Source organism: Lacerta agilis, chromosome 14 (assembly GCF_009819535.1).
Source record: "Lacerta agilis isolate rLacAgi1 chromosome 14, rLacAgi1.pri, whole genome shotgun sequence".
NCBI classification, from domain to species: domain Eukaryota; kingdom Metazoa; phylum Chordata; class Lepidosauria; order Squamata; family Lacertidae; genus Lacerta; species Lacerta agilis.
The window spans coordinates 36609086-36629395 of NC_046325.1; the positions used below are offsets into that span (position 1 = coordinate 36609086).

The window sequence follows — 20310 nt, forward strand, 5'->3', positions numbered from 1 at the left end:
CAATTTCTTGTAATATTATGGCTTTAATATGTTATTTTCACTTGCAATCATTTTTATGCACTTTCCCCCCCTAGTCTACGCATTTTTGTAAACATGGCGTGGTTAGGGAATGGAATTGCAGATTTAGATAAGTGTGAATTTTGAAGACTCACTCTGTTTCAGTCCCCATATTGTTTTGGGCAATGCCAATATGATAGATTGTGAATAGAATTTCTCCCCATCCCTATTGACTGCTAATATATAGATTGTTAACATTCATCTACATAGAAATTTAGATGTGTCTCCCAAAGAGGTGTGATTGCTAAGATGTTGGTCCTGGAATCATGCTGCACCACAGGAGGAGGAATAACCGCCATTTACAAGGCTGAAAACAGGATAGAGCACTGACAGTAACAGAAAACAGACTCTAGAATGTGTGTGAGGGGGGAGAGGGGGGAGAGTGAGGGAGGGAGAAAGAGGAGGGAGGGAGGGGGCGGGAGGGGGAGGGAGAGAGAGAGAGAACATTATGTAGCATCAGTGCATGGGTATAGGCAAGAGATCAAGTAAAACAATAGAAATACTTAACAAACTGTCGAATCACATTGGTTCTGCCCTCCTAACAAAAGTCCTCCTCCCCCCAACAAAAATCCTGGCTATGCCCATGCATCAGTGCAGACGTGGAACATGAATACAGCATAAATATTGTTGTGATTCAACAAATACTTCTGTGTATATGGAAAAGTAAATTCCATGGTGACTACAAATATTCTGAACACATGGTGGATCAAACCAAAATGTTGGTCTTAATTCCTTTATTTCTTATCAAGCGTACACCATATGGCTAGATATATTATAAGAATAAAATATGGTAAAAGAAGGTAAAAGAAAAGAAAAAGGTTAAGTATGTGTTGTATCTTATTGATAGCATTTCCATCCAGCTCATATAATGTCTTTATGCTGGCCTCATGGCTGAGGAAAAGGATTTGGAAACAGAACCAACATTTGTGAACGTCACTTCAGAATATATCTCCTCTTGCTAAATGTTGGGTAAAACAAATATGTCATGAGTAAATATTGCATGTACAATGTATACTAGAATATTTTATTAAAACTGGAATCCCATATACAGGTAGTGAACTGCAGTAACTTCCATGGATATTTGTGGGAATACACTTCGTGGGTTCCTTTGAACCCGCGGCTATTTGTTTAATTTAATGATTATTTAAGCACTACTTTTCGTTTCCTTCCGTTCTAAACTGAAAGTAAAAGTAAAGACAGTGGGCGTTTTGCCACTGAGATCACTCCGCCTAAAATTGTAGTTCCAGAGGTTTTCAAAGTTATCAATGGTCGTTTATTCTGCTTCCCGCCTTTTTGGGGGGCAGCAACAGCGTTCCTATTGGTAAATATATTGGTTATGATGTTACTCTTGGTTATCAATAAAAGGCTGAGGCTCCCCGCTTAGGCATGTTAGTTCCTTTAGGGTCTTAGTTGTTCTTGGTTCTTTCAGGTCTTTCAGTTAGTTTAAGGGTTTTGGGGGCTGTGGGTTGGACGGGTTGGAAGCGTGTGCAGGTGGTAGTTAGGGTCTAGTTCGTGGAAGATTTGGCGGTAAAGGTTAGATAGCCTTTAGACCTAGCATAGGTTTAGATTGCGGAAGATTTGGCAGTATAGATCTAGCTAACCTTAGCATTGCGGAAGATTTGGCGGTGCAGGGACTGATAGCTTAGGGAGAAGATTAGAATAGTGGTAGGTCAAAGTCAGTGTAAGAGCCTATGCGGGTCAGCCAAAGCCATAAAAGAAACATCAGTGTCTGTCTTTATTGGGGAAAAGGTTTTTTATTTAATTTTAAAAAACGTCAGGGGTTTCACTTAATGCTTTAACTTTGCCCTTGGTTTAGTCGCTTTTGCTTTAGTAACAGTACAGGAGGTTGCAAGTGGTTTCAAGTTTAGTTTCGAGGCATCCATTCATTTTCGAGGCATCCATTCATTTTCGAGGCATCCATTCATTTCCGACTTACTCACGCACCTTCAGATATTGAGGCTTGGCCGGCGCCCGTGCCAATACGCACGCGGAACGCTGGCCGTAAATCCCCAGCAACTGGTATCTCGTGCGTGGGTGGCCTAGACTCACGCACGGGAAGCTCCAGCACCGAATCCCCGCAGATATTATTGCCAATTAATTGTAAGACTGTAGCCTGAGATGGTCTGTGAAAGGACATCAATGTTCCGGTACCATTTGTGAAGTATCAACCAAGACAAAACAAACCTGGGGAACAATCAAGAAAGGGAAGAAAATGGGTTGGTTGGTTTTAAATGCCCCGCCTCTAAAATTATGTTTTTCTCTAATTCAGTTTCTCATTAATTGCTCTCTGATGTTCAGGTCGGGCCTCAGCATAATAATGTAGCATTTGGGGGCAAAGATGGAACCCATTAAGCCAGCAGTGGAGGCCAAGATAGAGAAGATCTCCACAGCCACCATGTGTTTTCCCTTGGTGCTCAGGTAGACTGGAACAAAGGAGATCCAAACACTACAAAACAACAACATGCTGAAGGTGATAAATTTGGCTTCATTAAAACTGTCAGGCAGTTTCCTGGCTGAAAATGCTACAACAAAGCTGACAATGGCCAGGAAGCCCATGTAGCCCAAGACACAGTAAAACATGGCAGCTGATCCTTCATTGCATTCCAGAATGATTTCTCCCATCACATAATGCTTGTCAAAATCAGGAAATGGGGGAGAGGTTCCCAGCCACACAGTGCAAATACCAGTTTGGATAATAGTACAAGTCAACACAATGGCGCTTGCCAGTCTTTTCCCCACCCATTTCCTCATTCTGGATCCTGGTTTGGTGGCCACAAAGGCCAGAACAACAGTGATGGTTTTAGCCAACACACAAGAAACGGTCACAGTGAAAACGACACCAAAAGTCATTTGTCGGAGAAGGCAAGTCACTGTGTCTGGAGGACTGAGGAAGATGAAGGGGCAGAGAAAGCAAAGGAGGAGAGACGTGAGCAGAGTGTAGGTCAGATCTCGATTGTTGGCCCTGACGAGTGGTGTGTCCCGATGCTTAGCAAAGATTACTAGGACCAAAAGTGTGAGCAGAAAGAAAAGGAGAGAGAGAAATGCTATGCACATCCCAAGTGGTGCTCCAAAAGTCAGGAAGCTTATTGTCTTTGGAATGCATTGTGTTTGGTCCTTGTTTGGATAGTGATCTTCTGAGCATCCAATACAGTCATTCATGTCTGAGGTAAAAAAGAAAAGATTAGATGCAGACTCATCATGTCTTAAAGAACAACTACAAATTCCTCCAATATGGACCTCTTAGGATGAAATTGGAAATATCTTAGGTATTTCCCAACAAACCAGATACAATGCAATGTGTTTGAACTCCAAGCCAACTAGCATGTGTAGCTACTGGTGCCTCTTACCATCTTCATCAGGTATGTCAACTGTGGAGTTATTTGGATCGTGATGGCCTGGCCACTGTAGTGTGTGTGTGTGTGTGTGTGTGTGAAAGAGAGAGAGAGAGAGAGAGAGAGAGAGAGAGAGAGTTGTGTTTCTCACCCTTCTGGGAAGCAATCCTTCCTTGGGGACATGGAGCACAATCATAGCAGCAGAATTTCTCCCCCTCCTTCTTTTTCTTTCTGGTTCCAGGACGGCAATTTGGGCTACACACAGAATGCGGTGGAACCTGCCCATTTGAATAAGCATATGAACAGTTTAGCACATATAGATGTATAGGATCTTTGGCTCCCATTATCTCAACTACAATTAGGAATGCATGACATTCCAAGCATTCTCAGTATTGTATGCCCAGTGGGATTTTAGCGTTGACTAAGAGGTGCAAATGATCCTGGAACCAACTCAGGATGAAAAATACCACTATTCACAATTGGGGAGTGAGGAGGTGCATAAACTGGCTTTCTTTGGAGCCTCCTTCAGGCACTGGAAAAAAATGCACGGTGGCTCAAATTGAGGAGTGGGTGAATATTCACCAGCTCTGCACCCAATGTCCCTAGACATCCTTGGTGTAATTGTTCCCCCTCTGATCTTCCTGTGCTGAGTAGGGTGTGTGTGTGAGGAGCAGTTTAACACACGTGTGTGAACATGCTTACAAGCCTCTCTGTGATTTGGAACATTGTGTTATTATCATGTTTCCCAACTGAAAAGAGGCTTCAGGTGACTTCTTTTAGAAGCTTTCTTCATATCTTCCTGCCAAAGACAAGGAGCAATCAGGGGTGTAGTATAAAGACCTAGAAAACATGCAAATTTCTCATTATGATTTGATCAAACAAAAGTAAAATAAGGATTCCATGTTCCACATGTGCTTCAAGAGATGGCACACACTGTACTCATGATCTTCAATGCAATGATATTTTGTTTACACACATCTCATGGACATTGCTCTCATTTCTCACCTGGAGAAAACTTCTATGCCACACCATTTTGTCCTCATCAATGGAAAATTGCTTGCCTGGGGGAGCCTCTAGATCTATCCTTCCAACCTTGACTCTCACGTAGGAGTTATTTGGGAAAGTGACCAAGTTCGTAATATCAAATCCAGTTTTTAATTCCCTGTTTTCACCGAAAGATATTTTTTCTCCAGCACTGTTGTTAAACGAGACACTCCTAAGAAAGGGGTGAAGCTGCAATGAAAGGAAAACAATGAATTAAAGCCCTAATGTCACTCCTACTGAACTCAGTTTGGGGCAGAGTATTTTAACTAGAGCCAGAAATTTTAACTAGAGCCAGAAAATTCTGATGTGAACTTCTTCGAGGCTAGATCGGAAAGAGTGAAATGGAGAGAGAACAAAAGCAAAATATGAGAGGAAGAAGGGTGTTAAATGGAGTAGTGGAACTCAGTGCTGGACTTCTGCTGTTTCTAATATCTGCCCTTTTCAAATTCCTGTCTGTCATGGGTTTATTGTTCTGGCAGACACCATGGGCAATGTGGAGATGGGATCTCACCCTTTGTCCCCTCTCTCTGAAGATACTGTCACAGCTGTAGATGAAGATTCGGGTAATGCATCCTTACTTATGTGTGAGGTCACAGATAAAACATCAGATGAAGGTTTAACCGGTTTGTGATGCTTTAAAAAAGCAGTGGACTTGATCTGTAGAGACCTCTAATTGTTGCACTCTAGACTGGACTCTTTAACCAGAGAGATCAATAATATTTGCATGCAATTAAGGGGCTGCAAGATTGTCCTCACAGTCCCTGATAAGCCTGCAAGCAATCTAGCTTCCATCCCAGCTGTAAGCACCCTTCAAAGGCTTTGAAAGTCCTTCGAGCAAGAGGCCAAATGAGGCCTTTCCCACCAGGGTGAACAAAAAATGAATGAATTTTACTAAAGGGGCTGACAACCATGCAAAAATTGCCTATTTGCAAATTCAATGAGAGCATCCCTTTTTGGAAGACTGTCTAATTTGTTTAGGGATCAAATTCGCTCTGTCCCGACTTCCGGCGAGGACGCCATTGCGGGCAGTCGTGGGTCGTTTCGGCAGCGAAACGACCCAGGCCAGCCCGGGGGTAGGAGCCCCGCTACCGCACAGCGGGGCTCCGCTAAACTGTGGGTCAAGCGTCCCGCGGCACGGGCACTCCAGCCAGCCCATTATGGCGCAGAACCCTTCTCCCGTTACCCTTGTAAAAGGGGCGCGGGAGTGAAGGGACAACAGCGCCGGGCTTTGGAGGCATGCCCCAACCGGGCTGGTGAAGCGGCGGCTGCCGCCGTACTGAGCGCGTCGTTCTACCTAATCCGGAGAAAAAAAAGAAGGAACCTGGAGGCCGTGAGTACGAAGCTAATTGGACTCAAAATTTATGATATTTGGCATTCCGGGAGGAACGTGAAAAAGGAAGCCCGTTCCTCCCTTTGTTGAATGAAGAAGATAACATTGTTGTTAGCTGCTGCTGCAGTAGCGGATACAAAGTTTCTACAGAGCTTTTGACAAGTGAGACTGGCTGAACCTCTTTTAGGGGAATTAAGTGATTGGAAATATCTCTTCTGGAAATTGTTGGATTGCAATCTTCCCACCCTGACCCGGGGGAAAATGGCGGCTAAAATATATGGTTGAAGATGGAAAAGTACTGAAACTTGATACCCTCTGCCTACTTCTACCATGCTTGGTTTCGTTTTCAAACTGGCGTTAGACCCGGGACTGACCCATGAACAAAGGATTATTCTTTTGAAGTTAGAACTGTTAAACCAGAAGCTAATTTTGTTGAACCAGGATGTCGAGGAAAAGTTATATGCTACAGGAAAGACTCTTGAGAACTTTGGTAAACTGGAAAAAAACCTTGCTAGGGAACTTGAGGAAGTTTTTGAGAAACAAAGTACAGTGACTGCGCAACTCCGAGAAGATGAAAAACCCTGTTCGTGTGAGAGACCCAGGGTTGGAATACAATTTATATCCAATTTCTGGGGTGAGAGCCCAGGAATGATGGGAAAAAGATTTGTGAAACTACAACTAGAAGATGACTGGAATTCTAAAATGGAGATGCTGGAAGATGATGATTTGAGTTCCCTGGAGCTCCCTGCAAGGATGTTTATGGACTGCGTCTGGACCTTTGGTAAAGAAAAAGAGGACATTCTGGACAATGTTGTGGTAAAAAGATGGAGAAATGTCTGGGGGGCGATCCCGAGATGGCGAAGGAAAATGGTTAGAAGAGGGATAGGGTGAGAATATTTAAAATATAAGTAGGATGGCTCACCATGGTACCCTGAAGTCAGTGTGCTAAGAGTTTAAGATTTTGAACTAGTGAAGAGATATGTGAAATGTTTATTAGCAGCAGTTTAAGTAAAATAAGATGTAAGATTGGAGTTAAGAAGTAATAAGTTATGCTATGAAGTAAAAAATGAATATTAAGAAGTTTGGATGATATTTTGGATGATTTTAAATATTAGAGATAAGAAGTTATTAAAGTAAATTAGAATTGGAAACAAAGGAGAGAAAACGGGGGAAGTCACCCCGTTAGATTCAAACAAGAAATTTCTTTTTTTTCTAAGTAAGAAAAAGAAATATTGGTGTTTCAGTGGTGATTTTTATTTGTCCTTTATTTTGTTTTGATTGTTGTATGTGTTGTTTTATCTGTTTGTTGTATTGTTGTATTGTCTTGTTTTTTATTATGTGAAAACCAATAAAATTCTTATTTAAAAAAAAAACAAATTCGCTTTGTCCCTTCATACTCAGTGCAGATATTAAATAACCCTTAAAATAAAGGAAATTCTGGCTCTTGGTCTCTGGGGGACTCAACACCAAAGTCCTCCCCACTCTACTCATTTTGCTTAGTAGTTGCAATCATTACTGTGCAAGTGTTTTGCATGAGGATAATCTTGATGAGCTGGTGTCTTGCCATTCTGTGCCTGTTGATGCCCCTGAGTGTCCCCTGGTCTCACCTGACGAAATAAAAACTCTTATAGGCCAGCTAAAGCAAAGGAAAGCATCTGTGTGGTTATCAGTACTAATTTTCAGGGCACTGTAGTACGTACCCCTAGATGTCAAGTTCCTGCCCATGTCAAATGGTAGCCAGTACCTGCCAAGCTTGCAACTTCCGAAGCTCCTGCATCTCTCCTTCCATCGCTGCCCTCTGTTTGGACCTGTGCAAGAATGTCTTATGTAAAGCATGTGCTGTGGCATAGACAGCATTATAGACACTGTAGCTGTGGCCAGTCATGCTCATCTCAAAATCAGTTGAAGGGAGATCCTCCAGCTTCTCCTCTCCAGTGCAGGTTCCACTGAGCTTCTCCAGTGTGTTGGAGTTTGGGGGATAACAGCCAAAGACCAGGGTCCAAAACTGCTTGAGAAAGCCATCTCCATTTGCCTCAAAGGGGTTTTGGAGCTGAAGAAAGGCTCTGAATCTTTGCACCTCATTTGAATGAATTGTAAAGGAGATGGAACCTTGGAAGACTTGCATGTCCCATCTTATTGGATAAGTGATTCCTATGAAATCGAGCTGAGCAGTCAGAATCCACACTTTCCGCATAGGTGTCTCAGCCACATTTTCCCCTTCCCATTGTGCTAACATTGATTGTAAGGCAAGTATGGATGCAGAATTCCCGCAGAAAATCACAGCACTGGCTTTGCTCTTCACAATCACTTGATACACTTGGAGATACAGTAAATGAATGTTATTATACTCATAACTAGTTTGGGGAGTTCTCTCTAAGAAGGCCAAGCAAATGCGTTTCTGGGAAAGCAGAGGTTGCAGTGCTTGCATACACTTCTCTCCACTCTCACTACCGGCAGCAAGTAATCCGACCCACGTCCATGAAAAGTGAAGAAGTAACTCAACGATCCCAGTGTACTGGTGGTCTTCGTTGGGCACCATCCGGTAAAAGGGAGTGGATCGCCTTTGATCTGTGTTCTCTGGAGCAAAGGAGCCATAACTGAGCTAAAAGGAAATGAAGAGGTGCAAATTAGTTCATGAATATAGTAGACAAAACGTGTATGTGGTGACTCTTCTGACAAAAGAGTCAGGGGAGAAAACTGCACTTCCCGAGACAGAGACCAGGAGAGGTTGTGTAGCATAAAAGGTAAAGGTACCCCTGACCATTAGGTCCAGTCGCGGACGACTCTGGGGTTGTGGCTCTCATCTCGCTTTACTGGCCGAGGGAGCCAGCGTTTGTCCACAGACAGCTTCCGGGTCATGTGGCCAGCATAACAAAGCCGCTTCTGGCGAACCAGAGCAGTGCACGGAAACACCGTTTACCTTCCCGCCGGAGTGATACCTATTTATCTACTTGCACTTTAATGTGCTTTCGAACTGCTGGTTGGGCAGAAGCTGGTACCGAACAATGGGAGCTCACCCCGTTGCTGGGATTTGAACCGCCAACCTTCTGATTGGCAAGCCCTTGGCTCTGTGGTTTAGACCACAGTGCCACCCACGTTTGTGTAGCATACATTGCTCTAAATCTCCAAAAAAGAGTCATAGGCACTGCACTGTAGATGGAGGAGTAACTTTACACTCCTTGCCTTATCTGGCCCTTGGGATTCTCTACAGAGCTGCAGCTCACCCCCAGGACACATGTCCCTTTCATCCTGTGCCATACCCTCCTCTAGTTCTTGGCTAGTATGTGCTTCTGAACAGTAATACAGCCTCTGACTTGCCTGGATAGAGAAAGGCTGATTTGGAAACATCTGCCATTTGCATGACTGAACAGTAGCCTACAGAACTAGAGTCATGTCTCTTGCCCCAACGACCACAGACATGTGCCCCCTAAAAGCTTACACATGTGGGAACCCAGTTCTTAGCAGTGACTTAAGAAGAACAGTCTGATATGGTTGTTCACTTGATACAATGGTAGGGACGACCCTGGCAGAGGCTATCCTCTCTCTTTCCTCCCTATGGAAGATGTAAATGGTGACATCACAGAGGACCTTTTGGTCACAGCAGCCCATTTATTGCTCAACAGGCACCAATAATGTTTTCTTTCAGATACAGGGCCAACTCATTTTATTTGGCTTCTAAAATTTTATTTTAGCTATTAATATTATTTATACCTCATCCCTTTAATTATAGAAATCCTTCTAATGTGACTTAGCATTACACTTCATATTTCAAAACCTATTTAAACATACTAAGAAGTCAACATTATCCTTCCCACAGAAGTATTGCCCACTTTCCACTCCCTCCTGGAACATTTCCCACACGTCAGTTGATGATACAATGCTCAGTCACATCTTTCTCTCTCCCTGTTGTACAAGAGACCTTGCTGGTTAGAAAAGATAATAATAAGTGAGCTGTGAAGTGCCCAAATCAGTATTTTTTACCTCGGGAATTTTGTAGACGCCCAGTATGGTTGCCATGTCAAGGGATGTTCCAAAGTCAAGTCCCCCAATTACAGCCATCAGTTTTTTTTCAATTCCGCACCTGTAGTTGGGTACATATAGATATGTATATGTATGCATGGAAATAAGGTCCAGAATGGCCCGGTAGTTCATCCTTTTATTGATGTAACTGTCATAGATGTGGAATCCCAAGGTGATATTAGGCAAGATTGTGGGATTCTCATTGATCTCCTTGACCGCAAACACCAAAGCCAGAATATGCTGATAGTTCTTAGGCACAATACTGAAATGGATAATTTTATGATGTATAACTGAGAGGTATGCAAGCCATTGGAAAATTGCTCCTGGGCTATAATGCTGCTGCTCCTCCAATCCTATCTGCTGCTTAGGATGCCCCCCTTTACTCCTTAAGAGCTTTGTATCAATCTTAGTAGAGAACTCTTTTGTTGGTTCAGATCCGTTTCAAAATGAGGAGAGAGAGGTAGGATAGTAATCAACATTTCTAGACCCGTGACACATTTTCAACTTGGGGTGCCATGTGAGTTTGTCACAGCCTGGCTTGGAGGAGAACAAATGGGGCTCTACAAACCCTCCTTAAAAGGTAAGATGAGCTTTTAAGATTCCTCACCAGAAACTCTTCTCAGGCTTGGTTTAATATTCAGACCAGGGAACGGCTCATAGCTCTTCTTCAACATGCTATCCCTTGGTAACCTATTCCTCTTCTTTAGTGCAGCTGCTCTTAAAAGAGTTTCTACTGAATTGGTTGCCACCCATTACCCCATTAATAAAAAGTCGACACAGTCTAATTTCCATGCAAGTTAATCTGGATGAATGGTAAATAAACATGTCATCTGAAAGTGATTCTAGTCTCCAACAGCAGGAAGGGGTCCCACATTAGAAGGTCAGATTCCTGAGTAAGACTAAACCTTGGCCGATCTTAAGTAAACACTGCCTGGAAAAAAATTGTGAAGAGGAGGGAGGAGACGGGGAACACCAAGACGAGGCTGTCTCACCTTACCAGCAGTTTGAGATCACCATTTCCCTTCCTCTAAGCTAACTCCTCGGTTTTGCACCTAACTCTTATTCCTTGCCTTCGCTTGGGAAAATAAATCCCACTGAAATCATGGGGGCTTGTTTCTGAGTAAGCGTGGTTAGCATTGGGGAATCAGAATCAAATGATTCTTGATGTGTATTTAATTACTACTTACAAGGCAGTACGGACTTGATGGGTGATAACAATTTCTCTGAAGACTTCTTTAGCAAAAGAGCCAAAGATATGCGAAGCAAGTCCACCAATTATAAGGTCACCAGGCTGATAGAATTCATGTGGAATGCTGAGCGAATGATTGGTGGTGCAACGTTTGTTATGTTTGCACATCACACGTGGCAGAAAGGAGAGAACGGACACAATAATCACCAGCATACTGAGGCAAATGTTCCTTCTAGTCACACACCTTTCCTTCCACCGAGAACATGCCTGTTAGCTTCAGAACCAACCTCACCATAATCTTTTGCCCTCACACAAATGCCACATCATTCCACCAATTCACAGATTAAAAGACTGTCTTACAACTCTCCAAGTGAAAAGCGGAAATCCTGCCCCTTCCTCTGCCCTCCCCATTGTTTAACATGGCAGAAGGGTTTTTTAAATACTAGACTTTGACTAGTATTCTCTAGAAATCTATGAGGATCTTATCCAAAGGAGATTCAGTGATGGCAAGTGTGATAATTACCAATGAGATAATAACTAGGTGCTGTTATTGCCAGGAAGATTGGACGAATGGAGGAAAAACATGTTTTGTGATGTTTCATTAAGAGCCATCTCTGTCATTTCCTGAGACGACAAAAGGGCACACAAAGTAAACTACAAAGAATAAGAAAAGAACAGTGAGCCTGTCTGTTTTCAAAGAAGGAATGCTTCATGTGACCACAGAATATGCATCATCTGTCCTCTAAACCTTCCTGCATGAAGCTTCCTTTTTTAGCTTACTGACTATTACACCAAAACAAAGTGGGGAAGGCAGAAGGGTTCGGTTTGAAAGTAGGAAGGTTTATACAGGGGCGGATCTACTATGAAATGAATGAAGCTTAGGCTTCAGGGCCCCTAATCCCATAGGGGCCCCAAAAGCAACTTTAGCACTTTGTTCACATTGCTTAAAATATTTGGGTCTAGTAGACCAAATCTGAGTCACACAACTCAAATGGATTAATTTTTTATTGTGTGTATTTCAAAAATCCCAAAGTTTGACAGTCAGTAGCACAGATGTGTTGGAACAACCCCATTGAAGCTGACAACAGTGGTTACCCTGACCTCGTTGCTGGTTGCAAAGGGGCCCCCATTACAGTTAAAGCTTCAGGGCCACAGAAATGTAGGTCCACCACTGGGCTTTCATTGAGAAGATAGCCTTGGATGCTTTCAAGTGAGCAGTGGGGACTGTGTCAGTCTGTTCAATCAGTTTCTTCCATACAGATAATGATGGCTGTGTTTCAGTTCTCTTACTGTTTTGGAGAGCACCAATTTGATAGATTCAGCTTCAAATGCAAACTGAATTGAATTTCTCCTCCATCCCCATTGAGAACTAATATTTGTACAGTAGATTGTTAACCTGCCTCTTCAATCACACATGCTCCTGTACATAGAAGTTTTAAGGTGTCCCCCAAAGAGGTGTGACTGGCAAGATCTTGGGTCTAAGGTCATGGTGCACCATGAGGGCAGATTACACAACGTTTACAGGGTTGGAAATAGGAATAGAGCACTGACAGCAACGGAACACAGACGTGTGTGTGTGTGTGTGTGTGTGTGTGTGTGTGTGTGTGTTTCACCCACCCCCTGCCCCGCATCCATTCAAGTTCACACATATGTCTTTGTGCTGTCATAGTGGCCTTCCCCGGACCATCCTTTCATGGCTGAGCAAAGGTTTGGGAAATAGAACAAACAGTTGTGAATTTCACATCCATTAAAATCTCCTCTTGCCAGGTTTTAGGTAGCACACTGTGCTGTCAGCAAATATTTGTGTGCAAGAACGTTCCTAACAAAGATGCATTTAGAACTATCCTATAATATTTCGAACTACTGGAACACATTTTTGTATAGCCATTGACTTGGTTTTTTTGTTCTATTACATCGTATTGGTTGTGGCCCTTTTAGCAAGGATATGAACACATGTCTTCTTGTTCTATGTGCAATAGTCTCTAGCCACTACACCACATGGTCACATAGCCAAATTTCATATTTGCATTAGCAATGTCCATTCCATGGTATATATAGCTGCTGGAGCCAGACAAGGTGCAATGGGGATCTCTGCAGTTGGTGCTTATTTTGCTCCCCCACCCCCCGATTGTGCACCTGGGTCAACAGCCCCCTGACACACACACCCCATGCTACACCACTGTCTAGTGCAGGGGTCAGCAAACCTTTTCAGCAGGGGGCCAGTCCACTGTCCCTCAGACCTTGTGGGGGGCCAGACTATATTTTGACAAAAAATATATGAATGAATTCTTATGCCCCACAAATAATCCAGAGATGCATTTTAAATAAAAGCACACATTCTACTCATGTAAAAACACGCTGATTCCCAGACTGTCCGCGGGCCAGATTTAGAAGGCGATTGGGCCGGATCCGGCCCCCACGCCTTAGTTTGCCTACCCATGGTCTAGTGGGTCTCTTGCTGAGCTGGGATATTCCTGCTGCAGCCAAGCTATGCTAGTGTAACTCTCTCATCATCAGCTGAGTTAGAGATATGCTGGCAAATTTCCCCCATCCTTCCTCAGCCAGAACCCAGCCAGCTGAGCCATGTCCAATAATTTTAAGCCAGTATGAAACCTGGAAGGGGGGGCATTCCAAGAGCAGGTCCAGGAATAAGACCAGAGTGGAGGGACAAAGGCTAAATAAGTAAATAAATGTCCTGTCCATTTCATTATGTAACTTGGCAAAGTGGAGTAAAATAAGCTGTCAAATAGGATGTTATAACTCCAACACTACTTTAAAGGTTTGTTCTCTGTTTGCCAAGCTTAACCAGTTCAGGCCACAATAGTGCTGCTGCTGAATTGGGCTTGCATCTGGACTTGCTTTATGCTATCTTCTTTTGTATGTGATTGCTTCCTTAATGCATACTAGAATATATTTTTTTAACTGTAATCCTATATACACATAGTGAATTTCATTAATTTCAATGGAGATGATTCCCAAGTAATTGTAAGAGTACAACCTGAGGTGTTCTGTGATAGGAAATGAATGTTCCGGTACCATTTGTGAAGTATCATCCATTAAGCAACAGAGCTGGAGCACCACCAAAAAGGGAACACAAAGAGGTTGGTTGCTTTTAAATGCCAAACCTGTAAAATTATTATTTTTCACTCTCATTCAGTTTCTAATTAATCGCTCTCTGATGTTCTGGTCAGGACTAAGCATAATAATGTAGCATTTGGGGCCAAAGATGGAACACAATATCCCAGCGCTGGAAGCCAAGATAGAGAAGATCTCCACAGCCACCATGTGTTTCCCCTTGGTGCTCAGGTAGACTGGAACAAAGGAGATCCAAACACTACAAAACAACAACATGCTGAAGGTGATAAATTTGGCTTCATTAAACCTGTCAGGCAGTTTCCTGGCTAAAAATGCTACAGCAAAGCTGACAATGGCCAGGAAGCCCATGTAGCCCAAGGCACAGAAAAACATTGCAGCTGATCCTTCATTGCATTCTAGAATGATTTCTCCCTTCACATAATGCTTGTCAAAATGGGGAAATGGGGAAGAGGTTCCCAGCCACACAGTGCAAATACCAGCTTGGATAATAGTACAAGTCAACACAATGGCGCTTGCCAGTCTTTTCCCCACCCATTTCCTCATTCTGGATCCTGGTTTGGTGGCCACAAAGGCCAGAACAACGGTGATGGTTTTAGCCAACACACAAGAAACGGTCACAGTGAAAACGACACCAAAAGTCGTTTGTCGGAGAAGGCAAGTCGCTGTTTCTGGAGGACTGAGGAAGATGAAGGGGCAGAGAAAGCAAAGGAGGAGAGACGTGAGGAGAGTGTAGGTCAGATCTCGATTGTTGGCCCTGACGAGTGGTGTGTCTCGATGCTTAGCAAAGATTACTAGGACCAAAAGTGTGAGCAGAAAGAAAAGGAGAGAGAGAAATGCTATGGACATCCCAAGTGGTTCTCCAAAAGTCAGGAAGCTTATTGTCTTTGGAGTGCATTTAGTTTGGTCCTTGTTTGGATAGTGATCATCTGAGCATCCAATACAGTCATTCATGTCTGAGGTAAAAAAGGAAAGATTAGATGCAGACTCATCATGTCTTAAACAACAACTACAAATTCTTCCAATATGGACCTCTTAGGATGAAATTGGAAATATCTTAGGTATTTTCCAACCAACTAGATACAATGCAATGTGTTTGAACCCCAAGCCAACTAGCATGTGTAGCTACTGGTGCCTCTTACCATCTTCATCAGGTACGTCAACTGTGGAGTTATTTGGATCGTGATGGCCTGGCCACTGTAGTGTGTGTGTATGTGTGTGTGTGTGTGTGTGTGTGAGAGAGAGAGAGAGAGAGAGAGAACACCACATAACACCAGTCCTGAGAGATCTACATTGGCTCCCTGTACATTTTCGAGCACAATTCAAAGTGTTTGTGCTGACCTTTAAAGCCCTAAACGACCTCGGTCCTGTATACCTGAAGGAGCGTCTCCACCCCCATTGTTCAGCCCGGACACTGAGGTCCAGCTCTGAGGGCCTTCTGGCGGTTTCCTCACTGCGAAAAGCAAAGCTACAGGGAACCAGGCAGAGGGCCTTCTCGGTAGTGGCGCTCGCCCTGTGGAACGCCCTCCCATCAGATGGATAGCTGTCAACTTTTCCCTTTACTTGCGAGGAATACTATTCGAAATAAGGGAATTTCCCTTAAAAGGGGGGGAAGGGAGTTTACAGCTATGATCAGAGGTCAAGGAGATAAACAACTACCTGACATTCAGAAAATACTTGAAGGCAGCCCTGTTTAGGGAAGTTTTTAATCTGTGATATTTTAATGTATTTTAATATTTGTTGGAAGCCACCCAGAGTGGCTGGGGAGACCCAGCCAGATGGACGGGGTGCAAATAATAAATTATTATTATTATTATTATTATGAGAGAGAGAGAGAGAGAGAGAGAGAGAGAGAGAGAGAGAGAGAGAGCTGTGTTTCTCACCCTTCTGGGAAGCAATCCTTCCTTGGGGACATGGAGCACAATCATAGCAGCAGAATTTCTCCCCCTCCTTCTTTTTCTTTCTGGTTCCAGGACGGCAATTTGGGCTACACACAGAATGCGGTGGAACCTGCCCATTTGAATAAGCATATGAACAGTTTAGCACATATAGATGTATAGGATCTTTGGCTCCCATTATCTCAACTGCAATTAGGAATGCATGACATTCCAAGCATTCTCAGTATTGTATGCCCAGTGGGATTTTAGCGTTGACTAAGAGGTGCAAATGATCTCCTTGGAACCAACTCAGGGTGAAAAATACCACTATTCAGAATTGGGGAGTGGGGAGGTGCTTAAACTGGCCTTCTTTTGAGCTTCCTTTAGGCACTGGAAAAAAATGCATGGTGGCAAAATTGAGGAGTGTGTCACCAGCTCTGCACCCAATGTCCCTAGACATCCTTGGTGTAATTGTTCCCCCTCTGATCTTCCTGTGCTGAGTAGGGGGTGTGTGTAAAGAGCAGTCTAACACACGTGTGTGAACATGCTTAGAAGCCTCTCTGTGATTTGGAACATTGTGTTATTATCACGTTTCCCAACTGAAAAGAGGCTTCAGGTGACTCCTTTTAGAAGCTTTCTTCATATCTTTCTGCCAAAGACAAGGAGCAATCAGGGGTGTAGTATAAAGACCTAGAAAACATGCAAATTTCTCATTATGATTTGATCAGAATGAGCGTTCCCCACATCAATAGGGGTGCGCATGTTGCAAGGTTGTGGGGAGGCCCGTTGAATCACGGTGGCAGCTCCTGGCAGTTGGTTTGGCTTCACCTTCCCAGGTTGGGATACCTGTGGACTCCACCTACACTAGCAGCCGCCCAATCCTGGCTGGGAAGGTGTTGCCAAGGGGATTGGCCAGGTAGAGGGAGGGATTATGCAGTACACACAATAGAACTTGAGCCATACCTGGGAAGTGGTTTCTCATTATGATTTGATCAAAACAGTGCTGAACCCAACCTGGTAACAGGTCCTAACCTTCTATTAAAAGAAAACAAAAGTAAAATAAGGATTCCATGTTCCACGTGTGCTTCAAGAGATGGAACACACTGGACTCATGATCTGCAATGCAATAATATTTTGTTTACGCACATCTCATGGACATTGCTGTCATTCCTCACCTGGAGAAAACTTCTATGCCACACCATTTTGTCCTCATCAATGGAAAATTGCTTGCCTGGGGGAGCCTCTAGATCTATCCTCCCAACCTTGACTCTCACGTAGGAGTTATTTGGGAAAGTGACCAAGTTTGTAATATCAAATCCATTTTCTAATTCCTTGTTTTCACCAAAAGATACTTTTTCTCCAGCACTGTTGTTAAACGAGACACTCCTAAGAAAGGGATGAAGCTGCGTTGAAAGGGAAACAAAGGGGCAATGAATTAAAGCTCTAATGTAACTGAATTCTATTTGAGGCTGAGTCTGCCTTAAATTGCAGGGATTTTAAAGCTCAGGATGAAGCCACAGGATGGAAGTTTTTGATTACAGATGCAGTAGCCCCAAAAAGTCTCAATAACATCTTGCCATTCCACTCTGAAGCGTCTTGCACAACAAATTCATCAGCAAAGGCCCTGAATTCATTGTTGGATATGAAAAAAAGGCAACACGTGGACCAAATAATGTAGGGCAAAATGTTTCTTTATAATGTCAAATAATATGCAGTGAAATTTCTTTATAATGTCAAATAATACGCAGCGAAGACAGCATTCCGGATAAGTACACTGTTTCGGTGTAATCTTCTTCAGTTCATAACTATAAAGAATAACAAAACAGAATATATACATCCAATCAATCATATAAAGGATCATATAAAGGATAATGCTCGGCATCAACAAGAGTCCGAAATGATATTCAGAAAAATAAAAATATAGTCAGAAAAATATTATATTGTTAAGAGAAATAAAAATCATACCTTAATATACATGCTTCTTACGTGGAGTAGTGGTCATAGCCGTATGAAACCATTACTACCTGACATGGAAAGCACAGAACCTAATATACCCAAAATCAACCACACATACACAAAAAGGCACCTGAAGGCAGTCCTGTTTAGAAATGTTTTTAATGCCTAATGCTGTATTGTGTTTTTAATCTATGCTTGGAAGCCACCCAGAGTGGCTGGGAAAACCCAGCCAGATGGGCAGGGTATAAATTATTATTATTATTATTATTATTATTATTATTATTATTATTATTATTCAACTTGGACCCTGGCTGGTGGGCCCCTTTGCTGGCTAACCTCTTCAAATGGGTGGAGGCATGGAAGAGAGATATAACTGGCCCAATATATAAAATGGGAGACCATAACATACTGTATCATCTAATTATAAACCAATAAGCCTTCTCTCTATAGTGGGGAAGTTATATGTTAAACATCTATGGGTTAAGCTTACACTTTGAATGCTTTAGTTTGTAATGCTAGGCCCAGAGCAGGTGAGGTTTTCTCAGGGAAAACTATTTTATTTATTTATAATCTTTTTTATTGATTCTCAAAGATATAAACATACAACATAAAATCCAAATATTGAGATCACTGTGAATCTCCTGACTTCCTCCCATCCCTTCCATGGGTCCTTTTAATTCTATTTTCAACTGAATATCAGTACTTCTCCAATTTTTCACCTTCCTAAGTTATCTATACGATCTGTTACATCACAAGTGTATTTAAAACTCTGCCAATGTTTTGACCTGTAAACAGGCAAAACTATTTTAGACCAACTCAAAGCTCTATATGGCATTTTTGAACCTAAAGGGAGCAATTGATTCAATCCCAAGACAGTTACTCTGAAAAAAAATCAACTAGAATGAGCATCAATGAAAGGTTACTTTTTATTCTTAGGGAATTATAGACCTCCACGAGCTGCCAGATTTTGTTCCTCATTAGGCAGGCTAACTCCAAAAATTATCGCCAACATGAAGCTGAAAGAGGGCTGCATCTTAGCCCTTTACTTATTTCACCTTTTCCTGAATGACATTCCTCCCCACAGTTTATGTGGGTTTGATGACTATTGACCAAAGTTTACCTCCATTCATGTTCCTATTCTATTATATGCTGACAATGCGGTCATTTTGTCTCACACAAGAGTCAACCTGAAGCGGTTTCTGAACAGTTGTCAGGAGTATTGCACAGCTAATAGAACTGAACTTTATGAAATACAAAGTGCTTGTTTTTCAAAGGTCCTGGAAGCCACACAGAAGGGAAGTTAGAGCGGTAACACAATGGAACGAGTAAAAATAAATCAATACTTAGACAGTCACTTCCAATATATTGCCCCTTGGAAAAACCATCAAATTTATTTCTCAAATTCTCTATAGGGAAAATGCACAGGAGCCCCACTGAGCATTTATTGCACAGAAGAAAGGAAATAATAATACAGGTAGAAGAGATTGAAGTTGAATGAGAGAAATGCTGTATGGTTATCTGTACTAATTTTCAGGTCACTTGCCCTGCCCAAGTCAAATGGTAACCAGTACCTGCCAAGCTTGCAGCTTCGGAAGCTCCTGCATCTCTCCTGCCATCGCTGCCCTCTGTTTGGACCTGTGCAATAATGTGTTGTGTAAAGCATGTGCCGTGGCATAGACAGCATTATAGACACTGTAGCTGTGGCCAGTCATTCTCATCTCAAAATCAGTTGAAGGGAGATCCTCCAGCTTCTCCTCTTCAGTGCAGGTTGCACTGAGCTTCTCCAGTGTGTTGGAGTTTGGGGGATAACAGCCAAAGACCAGGGTCCAAAACTGCTTGAGAAAGCCATCTCCATTTGCCTCAAAGGGGTTTTGGAGCTGAAGAAAGGCTCTGAATCTTTGCACCTCGTTTGAATGAACTGTAAAGGAGATGGAACCTTGGAAGACTTGCATATCCCTTGCATATCTTGTTGGATAAGTGGTTCCTATGAAATCGAGCTGAGCAGTCAGAATCCACACTTTCCTCATAGGTATCTCAGCCACATTTTCCCCTTGTGCTAACATTGTTTGTACGGCAAGTATGGATACAGAATCCCCGCAGAAAATCACAGCACTGGCTTTGCTCTTCACAATCACTTGATACACTTGGAGATACAGTAAATGAATGTTATTATACTCATAACTAGTTTGGGGAGTTCTCTCTAAGAAGGCCAAGCAAATGCGTTTCTGGGAAAGCAGAGGTTGCAGTGCTTGCATACACTTCTCTCCACTCTCACTACCGGCAGCAAGTAATCCGACCCACGTCCATGAAAAGTGAAGAAGTAACTCAACGATCCCAGTGTACTGGTGGTCTTCGTTGGGCACCATCCGGTAAAAGGGAGTGGATCGCCTTTGATCTGTGTTCTCTGGAGCA

At 42.8% G+C, this 20310-nt stretch overlaps 2 protein-coding genes across 2 annotated transcripts; both read right to left on the bottom strand.

The window, feature by feature from the left end:
• Positions 1–2298: 2298 nt before the first annotated feature.
• LOC117057961 (vomeronasal type-2 receptor 26-like) lies at positions 2299–7552 on the bottom strand. The gene is made up of 3 exons (XM_033168801.1): positions 7508–7552; positions 3541–3667; positions 2299–3218 (listed from the first exon to the last, which is right to left on the bottom strand). The coding sequence occupies exons 1-3, from the start codon at positions 7550–7552 to the stop codon at positions 2323–2325; spliced, it is 1068 nt and encodes a 355-aa protein (XP_033024692.1). The 3' UTR covers positions 2299–2322.
• Positions 7553–14125: 6573 nt separating this feature from the next.
• Positions 14126–16141, bottom strand: LOC117057962 (vomeronasal type-2 receptor 26-like). Its single transcript, XM_033168802.1, has 2 exons — positions 15949–16141; positions 14126–15021 (listed from the first exon to the last, which is right to left on the bottom strand). The coding sequence occupies exons 1-2, from the start codon at positions 16139–16141 to the stop codon at positions 14126–14128; spliced, it is 1089 nt and encodes a 362-aa protein (XP_033024693.1).
• Between the last annotated feature and the right edge of the window lie 4169 nt (positions 16142–20310).